At 37.1% G+C, this 27,839-nt stretch overlaps 2 protein-coding genes across 2 annotated transcripts; both read left to right on the top strand.

Moving 5' to 3' along the window:
• Positions 1-1,671: 1,671 nt before the first annotated feature.
• On the top strand, positions 1,672-25,261 carry LOC139144390 (von Willebrand factor D and EGF domain-containing protein-like). Its single transcript, XM_070715092.1, has 24 exons — positions 1,672-1,767; positions 7,622-7,743; positions 8,781-8,967; positions 9,975-10,226; positions 11,700-11,828; positions 12,244-12,458; positions 12,806-13,055; positions 13,341-13,607; positions 13,960-14,070; positions 14,306-14,371; positions 14,479-14,690; positions 15,086-15,172; positions 17,774-17,879; positions 18,431-18,636; positions 19,444-19,517; positions 19,623-19,686; positions 20,193-20,390; positions 21,216-21,424; positions 21,849-22,058; positions 22,809-23,031; positions 23,456-23,552; positions 24,004-24,114; positions 24,898-25,076; positions 25,223-25,261. Exons 6-24 carry the CDS (start codon positions 12,378-12,380, stop codon positions 25,259-25,261), a joined length of 2,790 nt encoding a protein of 929 aa, XP_070571193.1. The 5' UTR covers positions 1,672-1,767; positions 7,622-7,743; positions 8,781-8,967; positions 9,975-10,226; positions 11,700-11,828; positions 12,244-12,377.
• Positions 25,223-27,515, top strand: LOC139143714 (uncharacterized). Its single transcript, XM_070714249.1, has 4 exons — positions 25,223-25,661; positions 25,900-26,008; positions 26,393-26,514; positions 26,970-27,515. Exons 1-4 carry the CDS (start codon positions 25,275-25,277, stop codon positions 27,027-27,029), a joined length of 678 nt encoding a protein of 225 aa, XP_070570350.1. The 5' UTR covers positions 25,223-25,274; the 3' UTR covers positions 27,030-27,515.
• The last annotated feature ends 324 nt before the right edge of the window (positions 27,516-27,839 follow it).

Here is a 27,839-nt window from a genome sequence, read left to right as displayed (position 1 = left end):
CGATGTAGAAACGATCTGATGTAGTTGTGCGATTTTTCTCCACAGAGTATTCGGCCTAAAGGTAACCACAACCAACCCCCACGCAGACACACGCGGGCGCACAAACACTCACAGACACGCAGATAAGATGAGATCACGATCTCCTAAAACCAGTAACTTAGCAACACTAGTGTCCGTTAACGTTGTTTGCGGTTGTTGCTGATGGAAGCAAATGTCATCGTCGAGTATTTTTGCCTGATCTGGGTCACTATTTACAGATGCTATATTTAGATTTCACGCGAACACGGCTCTTAAACAAATATTCGGCATTTGTTAGCGTTTAAGGTAGAACGCGCCTCGGGGACACTTATTCGGACTCTCAAACTCTTTTCTGATCTACCACTTGTGGGAGCTCATTTTAAAACTCTTCGAGAAAGAAAAAGTTTCACCGTCTTTGTTTTTAGAAAATCCAAAATTTAATTTTTTCCCCATAGCGTTAACACAGGGGAATAGTGGCCATTTTGAATTACAAATATCACTAAAAGTTGAGTTATTTGTTTCGCTAGTTTCAAATTTTGCACGGTGACCCCTAATTTTTATTGCTGAATCATTAAGAGAACGGTTGAAAGTTTCATTCAGGAAAGTTTAAGCAAAAGTTTTTCTTTCACTTTCTAGGCACATACGACCTTAAGAAGTACGGTTACTAGGTAACAAGGTTACGAACTTGATTAAGCGCATTTGTCAACTTAGAGGGTAACAAGGAAGGGTCACGAACAAATGCTGGAGAAGTGGCTGATTTCGAAAAAAAAATAACGAAATAATTTTTCGTAACTGCACCCGACAATTACAAGCTTATAACTCAAATATTTTGGCATAAAATCTCAGCAACCTCTATAAATCGTTTGATTAATGTACCCCCGGGTGCAAATTTAGTTCAGTCAATATCTTTATTATAGGTGTGCAATTTAGATACCTGCATAACTTTGTTACCCAGATATAACAAAAGAGGAGGCATACAGTGTACCAATAGCGTGATTTATTTTAAATTACGAATTCGTATACACTGTATGTAAACATGTACAAATCCCTGTATAATTCAATATTTTAAATGGAGGTCGGCATGTCTTTAGAACTAGATTTTGACTCATAATTTGATTGTGTCCTTAGCAGAGCAGTATCGATAGAAATCGAAAGCGACGGGTTGACATCGCCTCGCTAACAAGCAGAAGGCACATTCAAAGTAAAATGAAGAAAATATATGCACATATATTGTTTAAAAAATACACTATTTTGCAAAACAATAGTGTTAGTATAGATTTAAGTTAGTATTTGCAATAAAATCAGAGATTTATAACCACTAGTAACCTTTTTTCTATAAAATTTGTGTTATTGTATGGTCACAGACGCGCACCGTATTAACATTGGGGCCGCTTGTTCATCTCAATAGCAGTCTAACCCATGTATTAATGACAAGGCTCTATGCATTCATCAAATCTCTCAAAGCAATAGGTTGTTTATGGTTGTCACTGAATAGAGTGACCGTCATTGTTGCGTTGTCAGGATTCTATTCTAGATCCAGTCTTATCAGTAGTTTGTCACGACTTGTAAACACGGAACTAAGGCAATACATAGCATTGGCACTATTTTTGCCGATGTGTCAGATAAAACACTCATTTTATCTCTTGACGCAGGAAGAGGACGTATGACCCATTATGGGGACTTTTCAGCTCAGACACTACCTAAATTCTGTATATCTCCTCGTATTCCCCTTGTTCCCTTTTGTAACAGGTGAGTCCTTCACTTTTGTTTTAGCCTCATGAACAATGTTCGTTTTTGCTCCAATACAAGCTCGACATAAACCAACTCTGCTTAGATATAATCCGACTCAACGCAATTTGAACGTCATTCAAATAGAAAGAAACGGTAGTTTAAAATCTGTACTAAACTACGAGAAATGGGAAATAAATGATACACAGCAGAGATAATATGTGGTATGCGGTGGTATATTGCGTACCACCACGTTTACTACATAAACCCTCCTACAACGTTTTGAAGGGTGAAGGCAAACAAATACGGTTTAACCACCGTCAAGGTATTTTTCACAATGCTTCTAAATGAATTTTGAAATTCTAGAGACTATATTGATAGTAATAGAATATGTAACAGTTATAGTAAACACTGGCATATAGCTTGTCAGTGTTCAAGAAACCTTTAGGGTCGCACCGTACTAAATTGTCAGACAATTCGACCGTTTGTGGGATGTCATTTATCGGAGGTGAGAAGCCACCATTTTCCGATAAAGATTGTATTTCAAGGAGAATGAATGCTCTTGAAGAAAATTTAATTCCTGTTTCTGTCTGGGACAAAAAGGTTAATTCTTTGATAGATACAGGGGCTCATATTAGAGTAGCTCATATTCGATTGCTTAATATGATTCTTGGCTTACTGAAATATCCGATTTTTACATCAAGATATATCATAGTTGAGTACAAACAGCGGGCAAAGGAAAATTGAATGTTATTGAGTTTCTGAAGATACATCCGTATGTTAATGTAACGCTATTTAATTTTGGGCTTGATTTTTTAAAGCATTATAGAGCTGTTATTAATTTTACTGCAAATAGTGTTTAGTTAAAATCTGATGCACCATTGAGAACCACAGTCGATGTTATAATTCCCCAAGGGCGTGAAATGATAATTCCTGTTAAGGTGTCGTATAAATAATCTGATGGCGTGTTAGGGTTTGTGATAAACGTGTCTGTTGACGTCTGGTGTTTTAGTGGCAAGTGGTTTGTCTATTCGAATTGTGAATAGATTAGATATCGATATTAGGATCAAGAAAAACAATACTGTTGAAGTACTAGTATTTTCGCCACTACATTTATCCAGTGACATTATTCCCCTGGTCGAACTCATGATTAATAGCGTTGCCAGCAGTCATGATCAATCACAATCGGAGAGAACACGATCGGAGAGAGATCGTTTGCTAAGTCAATTAAAACTTGGTGAATAAGACAACTGATATTCAGCGCAGCAAACTAAAAAATGTTTTACTGCGTAATGCATATGATTTTGTCGATTCTAGTGGTAAACTGGGCCATTTTGATTTGATTAAGCCTAAGATTGAAATGCAAAAGGGTGCAGTTCCGTTTTGCAGAGCCCTTAGAGGGTGACTCGTGATAAATGGCAGGAAAAAGAACGACAAATTGACAAGTTGTTATCGTCGAACCATATACTTCTCCTTTAGCTAGCCTAGTGGTTTTGGCCGAAAAGCCTGTCAAGTCTTGGCGATTTCGTTACTGATTTTCGTCATATGAACGGAATAACTATACCTGATTCCTTCTCCTTGCCAAGAACAGGTGAATCTTTAGAAATTCTTGGTAATAACAATCCCAAGTATTTCTCGACTTTAGAATTGCAATCTGGCTTTTTCAGTTAGAATTGGATGAAGAAAGTAGGCCAAAAACAGCTTTTGTCACACATCAAGGGTTTATTCCAATATCGGACACTGCCTCAGCAGTTGCGAAATAGTCCCAGTTATTTTTAACGTATGTACCATGCACTATATGTCTTACGTATAATCGATTGGCAGTGCAGTATGTTTAGTGTTATATTGACGACATTATTATTTTTAGTAACACCTTCGAGGAGTACCTAGAGCATATTGACACGGTTTTTACGAGAAAACATGAAGCAGGATTGAAATTAAAACCTAGCAATTGACATTTTATGAAACGTCACGTAGCGTGAATTTTTTAGGACATCAGTCAATGGAATTACCGTCGATCAGAAGCTGTTAAGAATTATCCCCGCCCTCACACAGTCACGTGATTGAAGTCATTTTTGGAATGCCAATTATTATCGGAAATATATTAAGAATTTTCAATCATTGCTAGACCCTTACAATGTTGAAAAATTATGTAAAATTTGAGTGGACTGATAAATACGAAGAAGCATTTCAGAAATTAAAAGAGATACTATGCAAAGCACCAATTTTGGTGTACCCAGATATAAACAAAGAGTTAATCATATTTACTAAATGTTCAATATATGCTCTCGGATTTGTTTTAGCTCAACAGAAAGCTTTTTTAAGATAGTGTCGAGGGTGTAAGGCCCTTGCCGTTATACATGCTATTGAATATTGCAGTCCGTATGTAAGGAGCAACAACATTTTTATTGTAACTGATCATTACAATCTAATGTTGCATGTTTCAACAAAAGATACCGAAAGATCAAATTCGTCGTAATGACATTGCAACAGTAAACAACATTATGATTATGATCATTACAACAGTATGATTATGAGACTGTTTACATACCTAGAAAGAAACACATGAACGCCGACGGGTTGTCAAGGCGACAATATCGCCAGTGTGGAGGTTTTCCTTCCGACCTTACTGACCCCGAAAACGTTCCAGGAATAAATTATCGGCCGAGTCCCTGCCCAACATTGGTTGATAAAGCAGTCAATACAGACCTTAAGGTAAAGGGCGACGAATTCGGACGCGCACACGCTTTAGAACGTTTCTGCGCAGATTTAACTCCAGCCTGCCGCAAATGGGTTATTTTGTAGCGCATGTATTTAACATCACCTGTCATTGTTGAAATTGCGCTTTTACCTAATTTTTTTTACCCAGTGTCTTAGAAATACATGTGACCTATAACCTTGTCAAATTTTGACCCCCTAGGAAGCTGGTTTTTATTCAATATGAGCGAAAAATCAACATTTCTCTCCCATGTACATGGCGCATATTATCCATTCACCTGGAGATATTGTAAAAAGTAGCGTGGTGACACCCATTTATTAAAAGTGTAAACTAAATGGTATTATGTCAGGATTTTATTCGCCAAGTTTGGTCAAAATGACACCATTCAAAGCGACAGGAAGAAAGTTCGAAAATTATGTTGTGATATAATTTCGATATCGTCATTTTGTAATCGATACTTATGTTAAAATTTCTTCACAAACATCATGAAAACTATACATTCGATAGATATGGATCTTAAGTCTTGGTATTTATTAAAATTAACTCGTTTGCTAAGCATTTTATAATTGCTTTCTTTAGTTTAAGTGAATTATATCATTTTTATTCATTTCTAACGACGCCATTTTAACGTCCGTTTCCATGGAAACGAGCGTGGTGACCCCCATTTTTTATTTCATTTTTGCACTTGCACAACTTCCAAGAATATTTGTGCAAAGTTTCAAGAAAATGACACCACAACTTAATTTTGACGTAATTCGTAGTACTTCACCTTAATTCAACCTCCTACTATATCTAGTCTCATAGATAAGGCAATGAAAGCTTTACATCAGGTTATGCTAGAGCCCAAGACCAGGAAAACCATACCGACATGGCAGATAATAAATTTGTCGAAGAGGTCGTAGGACAGTTTCATAAAGAACAGAGAAATGATTCGTATTTACTCAACCTTTCAATTATATTGAGAGAGGTGAATTGCCTGAAAAGGAGCAGCCTGCCTAGAAATTAATAAACATGGCCCAAATTATGATACCGTTGACGGGGCTTTACATTATGATGCAAATCACTGGCAAAGCTTCCGGGAAGACTGATTGTATTAGACAGGTAACTATCACAAAATAAATGAGGAATTATATGTTGAAAAGGGCCATTATTGTGTCTTGGTTGGTCATCGTGGTTATTCTAAAACGTTGGGAGTTTTGAGACAAAGGTAATTTTCGGATGTGATATAATTGTTCTGGTACTTATGGTCTTTGTCATTTATATAGTAGGTAGCTTAGCCATAAATACGTCATATCAGGGTCCGGAGAGACATTATGGCAAGTTTGCATTTCAATCGTTTGAAAATAACCAGATTTTATATGGTAGGTGTCTTTACAAACACAAGCATTCAAGAGAAGGGACAATGCCTGGCAGGATGTAACATCTTTGTATAAGAAATAAAGGGTGTTACCTGACCCAATTTTCTCGAGCAGCGCAGCCAGCGATAGAAATGAGACAGGTGTCCAGACTAATAGAAGTATTGTTCCTATTAAAGTGGCACTCCCACTTTGTAACATTTATAAAACACATTTTTTAATGCCAACGGTCGATATTTGCCGTGGCAACTGTGCGCGGATCGCGAGATATCGATAAAAACAAGTCATTTCCCGAGCGTATTTTTCAAATCCGGAAGTGTTACGATCGTTTCTGATTATGACCCGAAATCCCCCGAGGTTTGTTGTTATGCTGGTTGACAATATTATAGGGAGTCCATCATAAGTTCAAACGACGCAATTAATTTACTCCCACTGCGAAGACTTTATATACAGCAATATGCCTTTACCTCGGGTAAGTTTTTTAAAAACTTCTCCTTAGTTTTTGTCGTTTTCATAAGTTCTCAATCAGCTGTATTATATTTTAACCAATACCACATAGATATCATTTTTACGTGTAAAATATTAGCCGCCTCTGATGACTACATTTTGTTGTCTGCCACATAGTTACGTGTGGTTCGATACATAGCGGCCGCCGCGTGGTATGCGTCTATGCATACCACGCGGCGGCCGCTATGTATCAACCGCACGTAACTGTGCTAGTCACGTCACCTATGCGAATTCTGGTGGAATCAGCAAACTTTGTTTTTCGTTTTTTCGCCGAGTCAGTAAGACTCGGCTTTCTCCCATGGGGCATGACCGATCACCGACGCGAGTGGTACTGTGGCGTACAGCAGCGTCAGCGTAAACTCGTACTCCATAGCTTAGTTGACAATGGCCCAAGTGCCGAACGTTCAATGTTCGGAAGTTTAATTTAGGTGGGCCACCGGAATTCAAACTTTTACTTTTTTGAGGACATGTTTTTATCGATATCGCGTGATCCGCGTGCAGTCACCACGTCAAATATCTACCGTTGGCATTGCAAAATATGTTTTAAAAATGTTACCGAGTGGGAGTGCCACTTTAATGAAAATACCACCGAAACCTGAATTTATGCTAACCTTCGAAATGCATATCATTGTTTACGCTGTTAGCATAATTGAGCAAACGAATATGTACAATTGTGTAGTCAAACCCACCAAATATGTGATGCAAACCTGCCACGACATCGATTGAAACTCTATATACAATCAAAATTAACCCTATATATGATACTCAAAATGTATGTAACAGACGGTTAATATGTTTGAAACATTTGTCGCGCCGTTACGATTTCAAGCAGTGTCATGGGGATGCCAACAATGCTAGCTACTTATGATTTAATGCATTTGAATATGAATGATAAAAGTTCTGAAAGTCAAGAATTCTTATTAGGCATTATGCTCCAGTGTGACAACAGGCAATTGCTTGGACTTCCCTCGTAACAATCTCTTGTACTGAAATAATGAACACGTACCAGTTTTCACTAGTGAAAAGTCGCACGTGGCATTTATAATCTCCTACAAAATATAATTTTTTTATGATCGTTTTCCAAAGTATAGATAATAAAACTAGAATATGCAGACACAAGGATACCGGCTACAGATACCAAGAGATTCTTTAAAGAAATAGTGATTTACGTGTTTCTTCTACAAAAATGTGCAAATCGATTCAGAATTTAAACTCATCTCTTTTGGGTTACATTCAGGTTATATGGACAATACTTACTCTTAACTCCTCTCACACAAAACTGTTTATGTACTAGCAAATGTGCCACTACCACGGCCGTCATTCACTAGTGGATGGTTACCAATCCAGTCTCAAGCTGGTGACAACTCGTTCATGTCAATACCTCACTACCTGAAGGAGTTGCCAGTGTTTGTCCAAGTAAGTGCATATATTATTTTTGGCCAACAAAGCTACAGTGTCTGTGGCTAGTAAAATTACGCCAATTTTAAGATCAAGTGGAACAAGGGTGCCTCATTTCAAATTAATTATATTTCGTCATTTAGACCAGACTTTGCGGTTACTGTTACTGTTACAACCATCATTGTTTTAAACATTTTCATGTGTGTACATTGGTTGTATTGAAAATCAATATTTACTCAAAGGCGACAACACAAGAATAAATCGTTAGATTTTCTAGAAGACTCCAGAAATTCTCAGCAAGGAAGCCGTATAACATGGCCCTCTTACGTTAAACATCATTTTTGTAGAAATTAACAGTGCAAGGTAGAATGCGCCTTGGGGATAGATATCCGGACTTTCAAACTTTTACAAGTCTCTTCTGAGTTGCCACTATCATGGACTCATTTTTAAAATTTCAGCGTTTGAGTTTCTTGAATATCGGAAAATTTATTTTTCTGATGGGGTTAATACAGGGATTGCAGTTTTTCCTATTTCAGATATCGATAAAGTTAAGGTTATTTGTTGTTTAGTCATTTTTATTCTTAGCTTGGTGAGAAAAAAAGTTGACAGTTTCATTGAGGAAGGTTTTACCAAAGTTTAGGTCTTTCACTTTCGAGGCGCATACTACCTTAAGACATTGAATTCAAGAATATCAAAAACACTTAATCTTTTTGAATGACAAGTTTCTGAAGGATAAGATTCTCCATAGTTACAGAAGAAGACAAAATGTGCTACGTATGTCTTTTGCTATATAATGAGTTAGGAATACCAAAAGTTATCCTTATTTCTTTGTGAAGTCGCGTTCATTGATTACATATTTGAAATTAAACAAAGAAACTCAATCTCTCAGTGTATCATAGTGCAAAAGTGAATAAAGCTTTCTCCAACCGGGAGTATGTTCATGCTAATACTTGTTTTGCATCGTCTGTTATTTCTGTTGCATGATCTCTTAAACATTCAATTGCGACGATAAAATTTTATACTCTCAGATTGCTGCATTTAACATTTCATTCAAGGTTCTTGCTCGCGCTGTTGACGGACCAAATGCTGGTTTCTTGTTTCATGGAGTGGGCTCAGCCCAAATTGACGATGATCATAGCGTAGACTACGGCGGTATAGTTTACACTTACAATGAACAAACGGTTAGATTGTGGGTGCCGACTATGAGCAACAACCACAACCGAGGCTGTGTCATTAATACAGGTAAAGTAAAAGGCAATAAAACTCTCTCTCTCTCTCTCTCTCTCTCTCTCTCTCTCTCTCTCTCTCTCTGATAATTTCTGTCTTAACGACTTATTCAGAAATCTTAATTTTCTCTCGCGCTTATTTATGTTTTATCGGCCTTTGGTATGACATTACAGCATCGATGTTTGTGTATGTCCGCAACACTGATACGATAGGTAGAACATTGTGTGACACACCGTAAAAGATCAAAGTGAATGGTCAGTATGTGCCGCTGGTGGAGACGACGATAGTCATTGAACGGTGTGCGTTGTTTGCCTGTCACTTGTAACAATGTAGATCGGAAATTGAAAGCGTCCATTGCTATATGAAAAGTGGGCCGCTACACTGTACGGAACAGTACCACTAGGTTAGAATGGCGCTTTGTCACATAACGTTAAACGCGGATGTAAATTCTATGTTATATTAACACGATTGGAACTAATTTTGGATAATTGCATAGTGAACTAATGTCGGTTTAATCTGCAAATGTAAGCTCATCTGCTTTTCCCTTTAAGCAGTGCACTTTTTTTTGATGAGTAATTTGCAATATTTGCAACATTCAGCTCTATGGCACCCAACGCTTTTGATAAATATGAAGATTCAATTAGTTCCAATCGTGTTCATTATTGTATATATGCATCATGTAATTTTCATCTTTACTTGAATCTTCCCAAGTTATTTATTTAACCTTTATTTACGAGTATCGTAATGCAATCAAAGAAGTTGCAATAAGAATATAAGACGTTGTAAACTATACTAAATGACTGCGGTGAAGAATCCGCAGGAAATTAAAAGCCCTTTGAATTTCAAACCAACTCTTCTATTATGTCATCAGAAATATGGCCCACACTGTTTCAAGACCGAGGTGTAAATTTTAACCATTCTGCTCGATGTGAATTTTAGAACTCAAATGTATGTAATAGTAGTTCGATTTGAGATCAATATGACATGTTCGGTCTTCTTAAGTGTGTTTAATATACATGCAGGTGGTTCTTTATGGGGTACACCCCATTACCAAGTTAGTCACAGTGCTGAAGTCAAAGTAGACGCCTGGTTAAATGACAGTTTTCCGGAACCAGACTATTCATCTGAATGGTTTCAATTCAGTGCGAACAACGGTGTGCATTCGTTCAAGGAAATACGCCACAGTCTTGCTGAAAGACCGTCTTTTGTTAGAGTTCAATACAAGGACATTAACCCTACAGATGACTTTCTGGGATACATGTATGATGCTTACGGTGAGTTTCATGCAAGGTTATTCCATATATAATTTATCAAAGCACAAAGTGCTAGGCAGCCTTCTTTTTATATCATCCTCATATCGAATTACGTCGAAATCTTTAGTGCAAATAAATGCACATATACTCATATCAGTCATGTTTTTAAATGTCTTTTTGAAATCGATCACGTACGTTAATGAAATCGCTGTTGCTATACAACGTTTAATGGAGTATTGCTTTATGATAACAGTTATTGTTGAAAGGTCTTACTCAAACGTCGTTATGTAAATACTACTCGTAATTGTTCCATTACAAAAGTAAGATCTTACGTAATTGTGGTTCGGTATTATAGTCATTTCAGACTTGAAACACAATTAGTCAGACACACCTTTCACGAAGATTCTTATTCATCTATGTTTATGTTTTATATTTTTACTTAACGGCTTGTTACAAACATGAAATATGGAGCAGTTCATTGTTCATACCAAAATTATAGAGAGGGTGCGTTTTTTCGACTTTTCACTGCATTCGCAGGCTTCAAAAGACACGTTATTCTGTCGTTGTAAAGCTCTGGTCAAAAATGGAGTTTACACAATACAAACTCTATACTACTGTTCATAGTATAGTACGTATAATACAGTGGGTTTCCTATTACCTCCACAAGTTACCGTGGTAGATGTGCTTGCTGTATGTGCAATATAGAGAATGTAGGTATCATAACGCATTTCAAAGTCACTGCCTCATTAACTTATTACAGTAAACAAGCATGAGGTAAGATTGTCTATCCAGATGGCTGATAAGCTGATAAGTTGATGCACTTGATCGAAATGTGTAGCATTGTACAGCTTTAGCTTAGAGCAAAATCTATCACCCTTAAGCTGTTACTATAAAAACATGAAGAAAAATTGCAATTAACTGATCAGCTATCTGCCAGGCAGACTTGCCCCATTTGCTGTAATCAATATATGGGTCAGTGACTCTGAAATATGTTGACATACTCAAACTAATATAGAAATAACGGAGTCTGTTATTTCCATTATATTATCAACGAACCCAAGAAAACCGTCAAAATTTACGAAAATTTCCCACGCGAAAGACATCGAGCCCAGACCTTGTCAGTTAGCGCGACGCACTGTCATGCAGGCTGTAAAAAATTTTGCAAATCCGGAGATTTTTTGGAAAAAAGTGACTAAACTTGGCCCACAAATGCTTCATTTTAATATTTGATCTATTATGATCTTTGTACAAATCAAAATTTACGTTTTAGCTGTAAAAGCTACGATGTTTACAATATTATTCATATTCACGAGCATTTAAACAAACCAATACATTTGTGGCCAGTTGCTTGGTTCAGCTCGACCAATTAAAATGCGACTGACAGGGCATGGTAATATAATGGTTTATATCGTGTATACAGTGTGTTTGTCTCACACAGGTAATCGTTGAGGTAAGAGTAATTGCACTATAAGTTTACGTCTGCATCTTTTCTAGGTGCTGCCCAGTCAGATGACGACACGGCGTGGAGAAGTCATCATGGAATAGTTTTCTCATTTAACGGCAACTTCGTCCGGTAATGGGCTCCTGATAGAAACAACAACAATGACCCCAGTACTTATTTTAGTTAGTATGGTTTTGCATTTATTGAGATATACTTCCATCGGAAGAAGAAAATGGAAACATTTCGATAAAAGTCTGATCGGGTTCAGCTAGTTTTAACAGGCCTTGTTTGTAAAGTTTTACTTTGTAGATTGGTCAGACAAATAGTTGGAACTCTTACGTTCAAGTTTTTTTGTATTCATGTGAGAGCGAGTAATAGAATGAAAAGGGTAAAGAATATGAAGTAGCATTCACTACTAATTACACGATTGTGATCACAAGGAGAAGGAACTTTCTTGTACGGCAGTGAATGGTTGCCCTTGCCGATATCGCGAACCGTTATTCCAAACTTATATTCCGTGATGAAATGTAGGTGTCTGAAGAACTGATTTCGCTAACTGACAATTATTTCCATATCTTATGTACATGAACCTTGCAGGTGGCGCTGGATGTGTTACGGATGGTTGGGGTAATGGTCTCTTCAACACCGTGTTTGATGACGCCATAGTTAAGGTGTCTGTCTGGGGGAACAGTTTCCCTACACCGGACTTTGAGACGAACGGCGGCCTTCAGATGGGAAACGGAAACGGTTTGGACAAATATAAAGAAATCGCAATACCAAGTGAAATAACACCAGAGCTGGTGTATGTACAGGTACACACATTTCAATATTGCTCAAATATCTATCAAATTACTGTTCATTATGGTAAAATTTTGAATACTGACAGATTTATTATCACGACGTTATGGAAGGGAGTCTGGTTTTTCGATGAACTGAAGTACCTTTCATCAGGTTCATTTAGTTCCTCGTTGCATTAGGTAGATGATAGGTCTGAATTTGACATCGAAAGACCAACGTACCCTGCAGTGTGCCCGAACCGATCTCGAATACAAGTTATTGGATAACGGCGAATAGAAATGTGTCTCTTTTCTGTTAACAATCTCCGTATAAAACATTCTTGAATTTCTTGACTTTAACTGGTCGCAAACCGTTCATTCAGGTTACAGCAATTGACGGGCCTAACAACGAGTTCTCTTTTTACGGAATGGGTGTGCAACAAGCACTGCCTGGCACCAACAACTATGGAGGTCTGATCTATGGTTACAGTGACAGTGAGGTACGGATGTGGTCACCGGATACATCGTACGGTGGTATAATAAATGTTATCGATGGATGGGGAGGAGAGATAAATGTCCAGACTTCTCAAATCGCCAACGTCACTGTCAAGATATGGCAAACCGCTGCCAGTGGTGTGTAATAGCTGTTTCTATAATACTGACCTATAAGTAAATATCTTCAAATGATAGAAATTGAATGTCTTCAAATGACTTGGTAGCATAACATATTACGAGACCAAACAGTGTAGGCAACCTGTAATACACATTAATTTGTTCTATAAAGTTTCTCATAAGGTCAATTATAGCATCATTCGTCTACGTTTTGGTTGCTGTGCCGCTGTATTGACACCTAAAGTAAAAGTCTGGTAGTTTGTTGATAGAATCACTTATCCTTTCATCACTCAATGCTTCACGCAGACCCTTGTCACGAAGACAACTACGAAGAGATTGACAATCGATACAGAAGTTCAGCATTTAGCTCAAGCCACTTCTCCAACATATCGGACTTGATATGTGACAGGGACATTTCTGTGGCGTGGTATCGCTTCACAAGTGACGCTGGGGGTGAAATCCCGACATCTTGTATCAACGTAGGAATGTGTGGAACTCAGTATCCTGTATGGATTAACGGAGACATTCCTGATGGTGTAGGTATTAAAACTGTAGAGGCATGTGTTAACAAGGGTAAGCACACATTTCTGATATCAATAATTGCAAATAATGTAAAGATCTTCTCCCCGACAAGCAAACATCTTTGGTGATTATTTTACATTATCATGCACCTAAATTATAATGTTATGCATAATGCTAGAGAGGCACATAGATTAGTAGAGCGTTGTCCGTGGATTTAGAGTTTTCATATGCATTGTATCATATTGTAGATTACGTTGCGAAGTGATGTGGACAAGGTCCTGCATAGAACATATCCTCTTGTCGTTCCGTGTCTTCAGTTGAGAGATTTCTACATGTATGCGTTCACAACAAGTTTAATGCAAAGTCTGCTTTTCTTAATTATCATGCGATTCCCGTTAAACAGGAGGTGCAACATGCTGCGATGAAACAATATTCATTCGAGTGAAACGATGTACCGACTACTTCGTGTATGAACTAAAACCGTTGTCATCTTGTCCAATGGCATACTGTGCAGGTAAATCTCTTTTTCATTTGATGACCACTTGAAGATGACAAATGAGGACATAGAAGAAAAGAGGTTGACCACAATAATTATCAAACCTTACCTTAATAAAAATGTGGAAGAATAATCAGTCATGGAAAAGTCAGATGTGGCGTGCATATAACCTTTTCACTCGTCCCCTGTACTCTGTCGACAGATCCTTCTTACTGCAACATAGTAAATTCTTTAATTCAATGTGTGATTTCAGGTGATCTTGAACCGTGTCCACCTGGTGAACGTTCTCCGACGGGGGATTTTCAACCGGGATGCTCAGGTAAAAGGCATGAATTTGAGTCAGTATTTACACTTAGTCGAATTCTTCTCTTTGAGACTGGTAAAGTTGTTCAAAGTAAAGGCCTTCACGATTCTTTTTTCCTACAGATTTGTTTCCCGAATTAGAGCATCCACCGTTATTGACGCACAAGATTTATCAAAACATTGCCTTCTTTGAGTGTAGCTTCGTGCCTTTGTGGTCCAACACGACGAGTTTGGTAGAGTGGTACCTTGACGACAAACTTATCAAGTATAAATACCTTAGTTACAAATATCGTACCAATGAATTGCACGAAGATGAATACAAGCTTGGATCAACTGTAAGTAGACCACAGGCACTTATATGCAACAAGCGGGTATGTTTAATGCTCCTGAAAAAAATCAAAACAACAAAATAAACACATAAGGTTAATCTAGTTAAAGTGGTTTGTCAGCAAGAATTGTTAATAATCGCCTTGTACAATAAGATAGACAAGTTTTTTTTTATATTTGATTGCATAACTACTCTCAAAGTTCGAAAAACTTCTTCAAGGATGTAACCCGTTTCTAGCTGTGGCGGAATTAATTAGTGTCGTGACACTTTGATCCCATGTCATAAAGATTTAGTTTTTCGATTAGCACAATTTGCAGTGTGGCACGTTTGGCCTGAAATTTCAAAAATACGTCGAAGACTATAGTTAGGAAAAGTAATCTAAACTTACGATCCTCCATGCAGGTTACTTGTGAAGTGTCCGTCTCGTACACACAACATGAAATATTTGGGTATCCAAAGCAAAGCAATGCTGTCTTCGTTGGAGTTCAGGTAGGTGCAGCAAATTTTGATGCTTGTAGTTACTGTATTTTTCTAGACGCACACACAGTTATGTGTTCTTCAGAGCGGAGATTTGGCTACTATTGAGTTTCAATAACACTACAATATAATCATGACATAACTATAAGTGCAAGTTTCTAACATGTCATTTAAAGATATTAACAAAGTCACTCAACAAAGTAATGACCGTGATATTGGGGCCGTCTATCATAAGAGCTTATGCATAAGAAACGTAATTCCTCAGTTTAAAGGGGTAGGGGTAGAGACCCGATTTGTTTTGCGTACGTCAAAGTCGTAATAAGGATTCTGCTGTGACAAAAACAGAAACGGAAAACTTCAGACTGTGAAACCATAAAAAATGCGATATTTTAATTGCAACCCATGAAATCCTGAGAATTAAAAACCCTGAGTAAAGACCTGTCTCTTGCACAATTATGAAAAGCGTCTTTTTGACGCTATTTGATACATTCCAGGAAAAATCGTGTTAGATCGCCACTTTTTCAATTATCACAGAACTACGGGATTAAGTTTCTTGTGCGTTAGGTTCGATGGTAAACGACTCCACAATAAGGAGCAGATGACAACAACAAAATTTAACTCCACATTTGGTCGGAAAGAATAAGAAATGCATAATCCGTCTCAGTGCAGAAACGTGCTATTTCCATCAATGTAAAGATTTGTGTCGTAAATGTTTAACATATAATTTTTGCTGTGACTTATACTACCCAAAATTAGTGAAAAGTTAGTTTTAAATGAGTTGCTACGACGGACGACAGTATGATGAGTGCAAGGGCATATTCGAAGCATAACGAATTATATCTTCACAAATAAGTTTTTCTTTTCGTCGCATCAAACAATTATTATTATTATTTATTATTATTATTATTATTATTATTATTATTATTAGATTATAAAAAATCCATAGCAAAACGACAATACATTTTAAAATATACGCTCACTCCAAATCCTCCACAGTCCACTGTGTGATAACACTGATAAAGATAAAACACTCACCACAAGCGGGTTACTTGAGAGGTGGAGTCTGCTCAGAAAACTAAATGATTTTTTTCCGAAGGATTTCATCAAAAGTTAAAATCGAAAGACTGACAAACATTGCACTGTTACTCTGAATAAAAGAATGTTTAAAACCAGATAACTTACGAAAAACATGGGAGTAAGCTCGTCTAACTGCATTAAAACCAGATAACTTACGAAAAACATGGGAGTAAGCTCGTCTAACTGCATTAAACGTACATAAAGAAAACGTACTCCACAAGTAAGAACAATAAGGAATATCACAAAGACAGAAAATAAGTGACATTTAACAGAGAGAGACGCGAATTTAAAATCACGAATTATAGCATTGCCACGAATATAAAATTGAGTCTGAGCCTGAATGTCCTCATTATCCCTAAGGTCACAAGTGATTAAGTGACCAAGGTATTTATAAACACTAACATAATTAAGCATTTTACCATTAAGATAAATTGGAACTTGTCTAAGCTTACGAATACTTGGTTGAATTAGCATACAAACTGTCTTTTGCTCATTGAAAAATATTGAATGATTGTCACCATAATGACCACATATATCAACAAGCATCTGTTGGCCATAGGCTCCAGTACTTATAGTAACTAAATCGTCAGCATAAATCAAATGATTCACCTTATAGTCACCAATAAGCATCCATAGGGAAGTGTGGAGAGATTCTTACTGATATCATCCAAATAGACGGTGAAAAAGAAAGGTGACGTAATGCCGCCCTGTTTTACCCCATTCTTTGAATGAAAAGGTTCAGACAGTAACCCATTCCATCTCACAACAAAGTCTTGATACCTATACATGTATGACAAAATCTTAATGAGATAAGGCTTAACACCCCTATGCAATAGTTTAACATACAGAATATCATGACGAACATAGTTAAATGCTTTGGATGCATCCATAAAGGTGATGAAAACCGGAGTATTGCAACGTTTGCAGTAATTCAAAATTTCTTTCAAAACAAAAATTGACATATCAGTACCATGGTCTGGTTTAAACCCAAATTGGTGATCAGTGGTTGTTAAACATTCCATACAGCGATTTAACCAAACCCTTTCGAACAGTTTGGATATTGTTGTTGCAACAGCAACAGGACGATAGTTAGATTTGTCACAAATGTTGCCACCTGGATTTTTGGAATAGGAACTAAAACAGTGGTCATCAATTGTCTAGGAACAGTTCCATGAATCAAAATGACCGAAAAACAAAGGGACAAAAGAACATTGACTCTATATGGAGCATACTTTAAATGCTCAGGTGATATACCGTCAACACCCGATGATGCACCTGTCTTGAAGCTCTTAACTAATTCACAGATTTCTTCGTGGTGCACAATCATGTCATTACAGTATTTAATGGATGCAAATACCTGTGTTTGTACGGTTTTATCTTCGGCAGAGTGTCACGCGAAAACTGTCAATCAGTATATCTTACTGCGTTCAAGCAAATTATTTTTTCTAGGTGCATTCATTTCTAATCTAACAAGTTCAACTCGCGAACTTTTCAATGGTAAAATCCATTTGCCTTTTTGTCTCTTGTACACTCAAGATCTTGCCGAGCGAGGTAACTGTCTCGGAAGACGGACTGCCTTCTAACGTGTCTATTGTAACGACCATACCGATGCGATGCTCCTTTCTGCTCAGAGCAAGACAAAGTAAGAAGTTCTGTATACCATTTACAAGAACAAGGATGTGTCATATCTTTTTCTGCATTTCCATACATTTCCTTTTTCAAGAGAAAAAAATATTTCTCCACGAAGCACTAACTTCGTTCATCATCATCAACAACATCATCATCATCATCATCATCATCAATAACAACAACAACAACTATTATTATTATTATTGTGGTGGTTGTTGATGATGTTGTTGTTATTGTTGTTCTATTTCTTGTTGTTCTTTTTTCTGTTCTTGTTATGTTCTTGTTCTTGACATTTGTAACACCTGGACGTAATATGCATTTTTGAGTCACCACCGACCAATACTGAATGTTATCCAATCATTCTATTCCCGAGCCCTTGAGCGCCTAACTTACGACGTTCATACGATACGTTTAATACATTTTGTGAAAGTGTTTTTACCCTTCACGTTTGGTCTGTTCCTATTGTCTCTATCAGTCCTGAACCACCAACACTAAACTTTCCTATCCTATTGAACCCAAGGTAACACATTATTAACTAATTTTTGCCATTCTTGCTGTATGTAGATTACTACGGTTTATCAAGGCCTGACATAGTGTTTGACAAGTGTCAAGTCGACAAAGGATATGATAATGCTGAATCTCCAGATATAGTTAACATCTATGCAATAAAGGATTGCCAATCAGAAGTCTTCTATACGAACATCGTAGATGTCACACCATCGGAGGATTGTTCATTGTCAATCACTCAAGGTTATAGTGAATATTTCGGGGTGAGTATAATGGCCATCGAGAAGTGAAGACATTGGGTTTGGACATTGTTCTTGCAAATTTAGTATTGTTCAAGTCATTATTACCTAACTTGTATTAACATGCAAATTACGCAGTTGTGTCCAAGGCAACACCTAAAGACAGAACGGTATCTTTGTTTCAACCACACATGACACTTTGAGAACTATACCACTGTATATCAATGTAGCTTGGTTAGCTTAATAGATGTTTCCGTACACTTTAGCGTCATTCATAAATGACTATTTCAGAAATGTACGCAGAAAGGAAATAATACTTCAGTCATAATAAGCTCAAAACTTCTTGTGGAATCAAATTTTAATAACGTAATGTGCGCTTTATAAAATCAAAGGTTACCATGTATTCCTATGCCATGAATCCGAAAAGTCAGACGGGATATCAATTTTCCGTGTGATTATTCTTGTTTACTTGGTATCATCTTCAAAATGTTATAATTATGATGAAACACAACAATCTGACTTTTGTGTAGTCATCCAACTGCAAAGGAAGGATTCGTATATCAATTAACCTTTTCAGCATATATTTAAATGAATTTCTAGGTTTTTTTAGACATATATTGTCATTTCTAGCATTAAAAGCGACAAGATTTCCATTGTGTGGTTGACTCTCTCATTGGCCTAAAATCAGATAGCATCTCTTAAAATTCATGCTTCGAAGCACTTCTTCAGAGTGATGACGTTTTATCACAACATGATTTAAAACAGCATTTTGCATAACAATGTGATTCAGACAAGTTCCTTGTGTCTCTCAATTCTTGCGTATTAATGCAGGTCAACATAGAAGACATTGATTGTGGAAACTGCTGTGGGACAGGAGACCCTCACTACACAACTTTCGATGCAAGGTAAATCCCAATCTGTATGATTCTGTATAAACGAACGTTCCATTGGAAGTGCAAATATGAAAACGTTTACTGTCTGTATTTCATATGCTTCTATTATACTTACAGTGGCTATGACTGGTATGGAGCCGGTGATTTCGTACTTCATCAGAGTTTATCACGGCACTTTGAGGTAATATAGAAATACAGGAATACCTAGGCGGTTATTGTGGGGAGCTTTATCACTTAATCGTCAAGACAATTATGGGTACACACAGGCACATAGATACACACATACATACATACATACATACATACATACATACATACATACATACATACATACATACATACATACATACATACATACATACATACATACATACATACATACATGTTTGTGAAAATTGAAAGTAAAGACAAAGCCACCTATCACATTTCAGTCGACAGGTTAGAAAATGAAATTTTCTTGAAACTATACCCCTTAAAAGTTATTTTCGTTGTAATGAAACCTTTAATTATTCCCTTTGGAATTGACGCCGTTTTTATGTGTCTCGTTTTCTTGTTTTGTTTTTCTTATCTTATTGATTTCATTGCTTTGCTCATAACATCTGACGATTTTATGATTGCGCCTTATATATTTGTTTATTTTCGAAGTTATTTAAAATATAATCTTAAGTGTACCAAAATTGTGCCCAGGTTCATGTCAGAACATGGAAGTGCTGGTCTGTCACGTGTCACTGTGCTGTCGCTATACGTGAAAATAATGACGTCATAAGTGTGGACATATGTCACGGCACATTTGGAAAAGCCGCGCCAAAAATAAGAAACCTTAGCGAACACAGATTTGCAAGCGGCGTTATTATCAGAAAAGACACGACGGGTAAGGAGTTTAGGGTGAGTTATACTCTATTTTACATTCCATATTTCATTTACTTATTTCAAGGAATTGCCATGCTTTTGGTTCTCTATCAGCTTTTGTTCCATCGGCTTCCGAGCATGAATGCGAGAATCTACCGGTTATCAATAGCAGCTGTATCACAACAGATCTTTTTGTTTGAGATAAGCGCTGGTGCCAAACGGTTCTGACGATTGCGATCGGTGTGTATTGCTATAGGGTTTGTCTAATCGAACATTGAAACAAAGCTAATGTTTAATTGGGAGGCTTACTCACTGATGCGAAAACCCGGCACATACTTAGATGTAGTATCAAAATATGGAACGCCTTTTTGCTCAAATGATGAGTGACAGCATTCAACGTTTTAGCTCGAAACAGTAATTTGGCTGTTTTGCTAGATTAAACAACATTTTTCAATTTGGGACAATATTGACGGATGTAGCATACTAGCAGGGTACTCTTACCCATTTCGGACACTTCGTATCACCTCAAAAGGAATATATTGCTATTGCCATTGTCTTGTTGTTCTTTGGACCTAATAAAATATTACTAAAATTACTAAATGCTAGTGATTATCATCAAGACCAGTTATGTGCCTGATTGTACCTCATTCTTGAAAATTGTCAGAGTTTTATTTACTTCTAAAATCAGGCACGCCTCTAGTCAGCTCACGTCTTTAAATATGCAAATTGAAGAAATTAACAAATGCTTTAAATCTTTAAAAACGTTCAAAATACTAAATAAATTGAAACTCTAGTGATTTCCTACTTTGTTGAGATCGACGTTTTCTGCTCATTTCCCAATTGGACCCTTTACCTATACAGATTGAGATGCCTTCTCAAGCTGCCATAAGAGTCGTAACGTATAGTACCCACTTGAATATATACCTGGATGTACCCGGTGATGACTTTCAGCACTCTGACGGTTTGTGCGGAACCTTTGACCATGACAGCTCGAACGATTACAGAAAACGAGATGGCAGCACCTTGTCTCACACAGGACGTCGTCCGGATGCGTTCAGTGAAAGCTGGAGGTGGGTCTCAGCTGGCTAAGGTAAAATAATGAAATAGACTTGATCGCTTATTGCAATTCAATATTCATTAGCATAAATTGATATGAGTTTAGATTGATCGCTACCATGTTGTTGGGAATTTCGGTTAGTTTTCACGTCTTGGGCCTGCCCGAACTTGAATATTGAATGTTGCATGTTATTTACGTTTAAAACTGAAGTAGCTTGCGTCATTACATATCATCAAGGCCATGGTTTGTGCCAAAATGCATTCCTGTACAGAAATAGTATTGGCATCGGTAATTGCATGTGTGCATGCAAAGACTGTACTGCCAATCCTTTTGATGCGACGGAAATATAATTGTACATTTCTATATGCCTCGGACTTTATTTATTTTTGGTAGGTCACATAAATCTATTTAATAAGTTCTGTTAAACGTAACTTCAGAATTCCTGCAGGTGAAAGTTTACTTGATAAGTTACCAGATGTGGTTGTAGAAGACCCAAGACAGCCCGAGGAAAATATGACCTACTGTTCCTGCCTTGGCGAAGAAAATGAGTGCCATGACAGTTTAAAAGACTTTACTGACTATTCGTATTTAACGGACAGCTGGACAGACATCACGGATGAAATTGACGTTGAAACGGCAGGAAGCAGGTAAGCAGCTGTAAGCCCGACGCTTAGCTATTTCTGCGTATATTTAGAAATGCTACTCTTCTAAACTTCATTCGAGGAAGACAAAACCGTATATTGTACAAGTTAAAAAGGCTAAAACTAATGTTTAATTTGTTAGCCAAGACATTACATTTAAAATTTGGCGCAATGACTTAGAAAGGCGGTCTAGTTGTTCACCTACCGACAGCAAATGCACATGCAAACCATTATTTACCTTTGAAATATTTCGCCAAAAAATTGAGTGACAAAAAGTGAAAGAATTTTGACAGAAGAAAGCTACGTGATTATTTAATAATTCGGTGTTTTCTTCATTTCGAATGAGAAAGAATCGAACATGATGTAGTTGTTGGCGTTTTGTTGTCATTACTGCCATAAACTCAGAATGGACTGGACTTCGTACGAGAAATCGCGTACAAGTATGTCACTTTACTCAGGGTAATGATACTTTTGAAGTTATGTCTGTTAAAGACATACCCTATCAGTTTGTGATATAAATAACATACCATGGCTGAAGAACATCATTTGTCCCTCACGAAGAACATCGGGCCTAATCCCCTTTGCAAAAAAAACTGTAGCTTTTCTTTAGAACATTTCCGATTGTTTTTGTACAAACTATTCCTCAGAAATTTTATGTAAGCCCAGTATTCTCCAGTCTAGTTGATAAATATGTCTTCTTTTGTATTGTGTTAATGCTTCTAATAACGTAATAATTATTTTTTACCTCTACATAAGGTTTAAACGAGATCTGCACGTAGTTTCCACGAACAGAGTCACGGAAGATGTACCCTTTCTACCAACCACACTGACGTGGCCTACTCGTAGCGGTATCACAGAGCAACAGGCACGCCAAATGTGTGAGTCAGCAGTTCTCAACTCTACCGCTGCCGAAGCATGCGCAGACGTTCCAGGCGTCGATCTGTTTGTTGGCGTTGAAGGCTGCGTGGAAGACATCGGGGTAGGGTTGTTTTAATACAATTATATGTCACACCACTCATACATAGGACACCGTCGCTTTATAAATTATTTGATTCATCGATTGATTGATTGATTGATTGAACAAAAAACTACATACCATTATAATAGAAGTACATCTGCGTACGTTTGGCATGGACGTGATGACTTCATAGACCCATAATATTTGTATATTTTCAAATAACCATTACTAGGAAGTGCCGTTCACTGTAAGTTTATTTGGTTTGTTGCATGTTATATCTAGCCTGTTTTTGTATCTAATGAGATAACTGTACAAGTAATGTAGAGCTTTCCAATCAAAATTATAGTTGTTTAGAAATGTTTTCTGACATGCCTTACAAGGACACAGCAATCAATTACTCTTACTTTACAGTACTCTTACTTTTGCTTATACAATACACATACAGGTTACAGACGATTTGGCATTTCTAGCGGAAGCTGTGTCATTGATGGAAAATGAATGTGTGGTGTTGACAATGAAAAATATATCCTTGTACACAAAAGGTGAGGTCCCCCTTTGTGCCATATATCTATAGCTAGGAACATTACAGTGACAACACAACAATAAAAGGAAGCTTTTTGCATCAGTGTTTATTTGACAACAAGAGCATGCAAACAAGGTTTTCCTTTGAAACTTCGATTTTTTGAGTCACTGTGATCTCAACGAAAATGTTTGAACTCTTAAAACGACTAAGTCGTTCGAACTGCGCCTGTACGACTTTCTTGTTTACAAACAATGTACTTCATGCGCAGTATTAGTCAGCATCACGTCAACATAGCTGCAACATTTAAATTGTAAGATGAACATTACGACAAACTTGTCTTTTACTTTCACCAATTGCCAGCTCACCATGGATACAGTGTTTCATTGGTCGTATGGGTCACTTGCGAACTTTTAGCGCAGTTCCGACAGCCCCCTCCCTTCGGCACACCTTGACTATTTCCTACTTTACAGATGAAAACGGAACTGTTGTTGGCCCACCGTCCTTTATTTTCGAAGTGTTTTGCCCTTCACAATGCAGTGTTCATGGTCAGTGTATCAATGGGACGTGCCACTGTTGTGATGGTAAGTTTTAAATGAGCTAGTTGGCGACGCCCTCGTAGAGGCACGTTGTTCCCACGGCATTTTGCACGAACATTGGTCAGTTCATCTTCTTTCCCAACCCAAATACGCAGCGCTCTGGACGCTTTCAGCCATCAGTTGGCTGAAATCCATTGTTCTCATTTTATTTCTTCCAATCAGCCAGATAATAGCTAAAGTTTTAGACTATTTTAGTTGCTGCAAATAATAATAATTACAACCTACCAATAACATATGCGTGTAACCTTCCCGACTGTTTACATTACTAGCTTTGTTTTGATTCGAAATTTTCAAACTCTCCAACACGTAAACTTATTTCCCTTGAAGCTTTATGTCGCTCTCTCCTATTTGCTGTACCCAAGACATACCAAATATCATTGTCTAATCATCCATTCATATACTCGAAAACATTACTGTTACAATTCGTCCATAATATAGAGCTGAACGTTTACCTTGTAAATAATTTATTATCTCTAAATCAATACGTAGCAAATACTGTAAAGTGATATTTGTGTCTTAACTTCGAATTCAGAACCGTATGACGGTTACTTCGTGCTTTTCTGCTCTGTATTATGTGGTTGCGGTCTGTCAAATGGCAAACGGTTGATAAACTTCTCCCGATTTTTGCTTTCATTGATTAGAAGTGACTTACAGCTTCATTGAGGAAAGTTTGAGCAAACTTTTAACACATTCTGTTAGAAATGCATATTTTATCAAATGCTGCAGCAGACAAACCGATTTCACTCTTTAATGTTATAAAAAAACTAGGTTACGACGGAGCGGACTGTTCGGTCGATGCCACTTCGCCTCCAACCCTCTGGTATATTAACGAAGTCGAAGAACATGCTCTGTGTGACGTCAGAGAGGACTCTTGTCAACAAATTAGCGTTATTGGAGATAACTTCCTGAATTCGGAATCTTTAGCGTGCCTTTACAACGTCAGACACGTGAATTACATACATATCGTAGATATTCTGGTTATTTCTTCAAATCGAATAAGATTATTACGTTCAGTATTTGGATTAAGCAAACAACAACGTTGGTGCATATTAATTTATTTATCTATATTGTACTTTAATAATATGTGCCATAGAGAAGATGTAACCTAGATTTGTCCTTCTTAGTTTATTAGTTTTGTATTCAGTATGATTTCGAAAGCAATCCCGTTCGCACAATATACGTGTTTTAGTAGGGCATATGTACACTCTTTTATGGAGACCACTTTTCATTTAATGATATCAATAAAAAATTCGACTTCTTTCTATTCTCAGGAACCAAAGTCTACATCACATCCGAGCGGTGAACCATTTAAAATTGACTCTCATTTCTACACGTTCCGTGAAGTCACTTGCTCACTGCCAAATCCCATGGTGACCCCAGGAGACCCAGGCGTCACTGAGGGCAAAACAGTTAGCACCATCGAAATGTACGTCAGCAATGACAATGGCGTTACCATGAGTGAAGGGTTGCTACTGACAACATATGACTCAAAGTGTCGGCATTGTGACGTCACCGATGGTTGTATTTTAAAGGTGTGTCTTACATATCATATCTTTCTGTGCAAATGCAAACGTGTGCAGTGTAATGTTAAGTCTGATGATACTAACCTTTAGTTTGAAAAGGTCCTGGATCTTTTGGTCTCATCAACATGGTTCAGGTAACGACAACGTTGCTCATACTCGATAAATAATCAGTGTAGCAAACATAATGAACGAGAAAAAATCTTGGTACTTTCAATTCATTGGGATCATCCTTATTTCATACCAACAGACTGATGCCTGTGAAATTGAAGGCCGTTGTTTTTCTGACGGAGAATACCATCCATATGACAACAGTAGATACTGTGATCCCACCAACGACCAGTATGAATGGACTACAGGTATTGTTAATTTGTTTCATTTTTTGTTGGTTTTCATTGTTAGCGCTGTAGTCACAACAACACTCTAATCATTGATACATATTGTTTAAATATATATAACATTGGTAAGGGACTCGCCCTGTTTTCAATATTTGAAGAGTTGGTCATCCTACTTTTGATTTATGAATTAAAATATGTAAAATGAAATGAAAATCAAACCACAATAAAACAAACAACTATGGTCTTCCAAGCGTGGAATCGCGTTGAAAGCTCTAGAATGTCATGTTGTACATTCAGACAGAGAAACTCGAGATAAACTGCAACTGTTGACTTCGTTTTAACTTGTTAGTCCGGAAAGGTGTTTGATTTGATGTTATTTCTTATTTCTCACATGGTAACTACAAGATGCAAATTGGGTACTTATTCTGGCAGTTACGTTGACCGTGACATTTGTGGTTGTCCTTGCCATCATTCTGATCGTTTTCAATCGCAGCCGTCTTTGCAGAGGGATGAAGACTAACAACAAGGTAACTGTACAATGCAAAAAAAGACAATACAACGGCTATTTATGATTGAGTATGCGTACAGATACACACATTTATGAGTATGTATGTATGTATGTATGTATGTATGTATGTATGTATGTATGTATGTATGTATGTATGTGTGTGTGTGTTTGTGTCTGTGTATATGTATCTATGCATGTTTCGTTTTATTTATCTATATACCTATCTATCACCCTACAGCGATGTATGTATCTGAGTAGATATTTGTGTACGTTGACATTGATTCTTGAAGGAGGAGGAGGGGACGAAGGAAGATGGTTAAAGAGGTTGCATATGGCTAGCTTAGCAAACTCCCATACAAAGTTATACTTGTGTAACTATTATACTTAATGTCTGTGTTTGCACCTTTGCATACTCTTCTACTTTTAAGTGTTCTCGATAGCCCTGCAACAGTGTCAAACCAAATATCTCACCAGGTGCATCACAAGGAGACAGAAGAAGTAATCGTGATCGAGGAGAAAAAGGAACCAGAATGATCATTATTGAACGAACATCTTCTTTTGATGATATGACAACATGTTTTCATCACTCGAGAAAATCATTTGTACCCGGAAAGAAACAAGCTCTGTTCTCTCATCAATAAGTCTTCCTGTCATTAAATGTGGAATATTAGATTTAGTATGCATTAAACCGTGTATCTCAAAGGGGGTCATCGAAGACTTTTCCAAACAGCTACAATACAAAAGCTAGATCTGAAATTAGTTTAAGATTCAAAAAAGATGTTGATGGACTGATTTGAAATATTTTACACATTTACACTTAGCCAGTAAATGGTCTCTTTTTGTCCACCCAAGGTTTTAAGAGTTGATCAGGGGGACTGATTTTAAGGTCACAATAATCAGATCACCAAAACTCAATGACTTTGAGCAAATATTCATTCAATACATGTATTGCTATTACGCTTTCAATAAATGTGTACTGTCACGAAAAAAGATCAATACACATCATGATGTTTTCTCTTCATTCATCTGCTTTTGTAGTGCATAAACACATTGTTTTTTTTTGAAAACCTACCTTTTCTACTCACTTTTATGTGTAATTTTCTGTTTTAATTTTCTAGTCTGGTTGTACTTTTAAATTATTTTATCCAGCTATGTACAATGCGCTGGGACGTATGTGTAGTGCATTTTAAACAATTTTAATAATAATAATAATAATAATAATAATAATAATAATTGCTTTAATGTATGGCCCTTGTTCCTTATAGGTAGGGAAGCTAGAGGTGTGATATTGCGATCCAAATGTACGTTTGTGTTGTGTTGCCGCGATCGTGTTTGATTATAGTA

This window comes from Ptychodera flava, chromosome 11 (assembly GCF_041260155.1).
Source record: "Ptychodera flava strain L36383 chromosome 11, AS_Pfla_20210202, whole genome shotgun sequence".
In the NCBI taxonomy this organism is placed as follows: domain Eukaryota; kingdom Metazoa; phylum Hemichordata; class Enteropneusta; family Ptychoderidae; genus Ptychodera; species Ptychodera flava.
Note: the sequence above shows the minus strand (reverse complement) of the source record. Positions and strands in the feature narration are given on the sequence as shown.

Bases quoted from the DNA above. Each gene is read 5' to 3' on its own strand.
- LOC139143714 (XM_070714249.1), top strand. From the start codon at position 25,275: ATGATTTCGAAAGCAATCCCGTTCGCACAATATACGTGTTTTAGTAGG. The intron at 25,662-25,899 runs GTGTGTCTTACA...TCATACCAACAG, and splicing joins CCGATGGTTGTATTTTAAAG to ACTGATGCCTGTGAAATTGA. The intron at 26,515-26,969 runs GTAACTGTACAA...ATATCTCACCAG, and splicing joins GGATGAAGACTAACAACAAG to GTGCATCACAAGGAGACAGA.
- LOC139144390 (XM_070715092.1), top strand. From the start codon at position 12,378: ATGGGAAACGGAAACGGTTTGGACAAATATAAAGAAATCGCAATACCA. The intron at 21,425-21,848 runs GTGGGTCTCAGC...ACGTAACTTCAG, and splicing joins GCGTTCAGTGAAAGCTGGAG to AATTCCTGCAGGTGAAAGTT. The intron at 25,077-25,222 runs GTGAATTACATA...TATGTGCCATAG, and splicing joins GCCTTTACAACGTCAGACAC to AGAAGATGTAACCTAGATTT.